Source organism: Corvus brachyrhynchos, unplaced genomic scaffold (genome assembly GCF_000691975.1).
Source record: "Corvus brachyrhynchos isolate BGI_N302 unplaced genomic scaffold, ASM69197v1 scaffold934, whole genome shotgun sequence".
NCBI lineage: Eukaryota > Metazoa > Chordata > Aves > Passeriformes > Corvidae > Corvus > Corvus brachyrhynchos.
In genome coordinates this window covers 12840-13617 of record NW_008237446.1, presented here as the reverse complement: position 1 = coordinate 13617, position 778 = coordinate 12840, and the positions used below count along the sequence as shown (strand labels likewise).

The window sequence follows — 778 nt, the reverse complement described above, 5'->3', positions numbered from 1 at the left end:
TGCACGGGAAGGGCTCGTCCTCTGTGTGAATCCGCTGGTGCCGGAGGAGATCGGAGCTGGTCTGAAACCTCTTCCCACACTCGGAACACTCATAGGGCCTCTCTCCCGTGTGGATGCGCTGGTGGACGATCAGGCTGGAGCTTGTGCTGAAGCTCTTCCCACATTCCCCACACTCATAGGGCCGTTCCCCCGTGTGGATCATCTGGTGCTGGAGGAGGGTGGAGCTTGTGCTGAAGCTCTTCTGGCATTCATCACACTTGTAGGGCCTCTCTCGTGTGTGGATCCTCTCGTGGCGGAGCAGGACAGAGCTCTGGCTGAAGCTCTTCCCACATTCCCCACACTCATAGGGCCGTTCCCCAGTATGGATCCTCTGGTGGCGGAGCAGGACAGAGCTCTGGCTGAAGCTCTTCCCACATTCCCCACACTCATAGGGCCGTTCCCCAGTGTGGATCCTCTGGTGGCAGAGCAGGGTGAAGATGTCTCTGAAGCTCTTCCCACATTCCCCACACTCATAGGGTCGTTCCCCAGTGTGGATCCTCTGGTGGCGGAGCAGGATGGAGATGTCTCTGAAGCTCTTCCCACACTCCCCACACTCATAGGGCCGTTCCCCAGTGTGGATCATCTGGTGGCAGATGAGGCTGGAGCTCTGGCTGAAGCTCTTCCCACATTCCCCACACTCGTAGGGCCGTTCCCCAGTGTGGACCCTCTGGTGGCGGATCAAGTGGGAGCTCGTGCTGAAGCTCTTCCGGCCTTCCCCACCCCCATAGGGCCGCTCCCC

At 59.9% G+C, this 778-nt stretch overlaps 1 protein-coding gene across 1 annotated transcript; it reads right to left on the bottom strand.

Moving 5' to 3' along the window:
• Positions 1-5: 5 nt before the first annotated feature.
• LOC103613687 (zinc finger protein 3) lies at positions 6-720 on the bottom strand (the record flags this gene model as incomplete). The annotated part of the gene is made up of 2 exons (XM_017731419.1): positions 415-720; positions 6-330 (listed from the first exon to the last, which is right to left on the bottom strand). Coding segments are annotated over exons 1-2 (533 nt in total), but the record flags the coding sequence as incomplete, so codon positions are not given.
• Between the last annotated feature and the right edge of the window lie 58 nt (positions 721-778).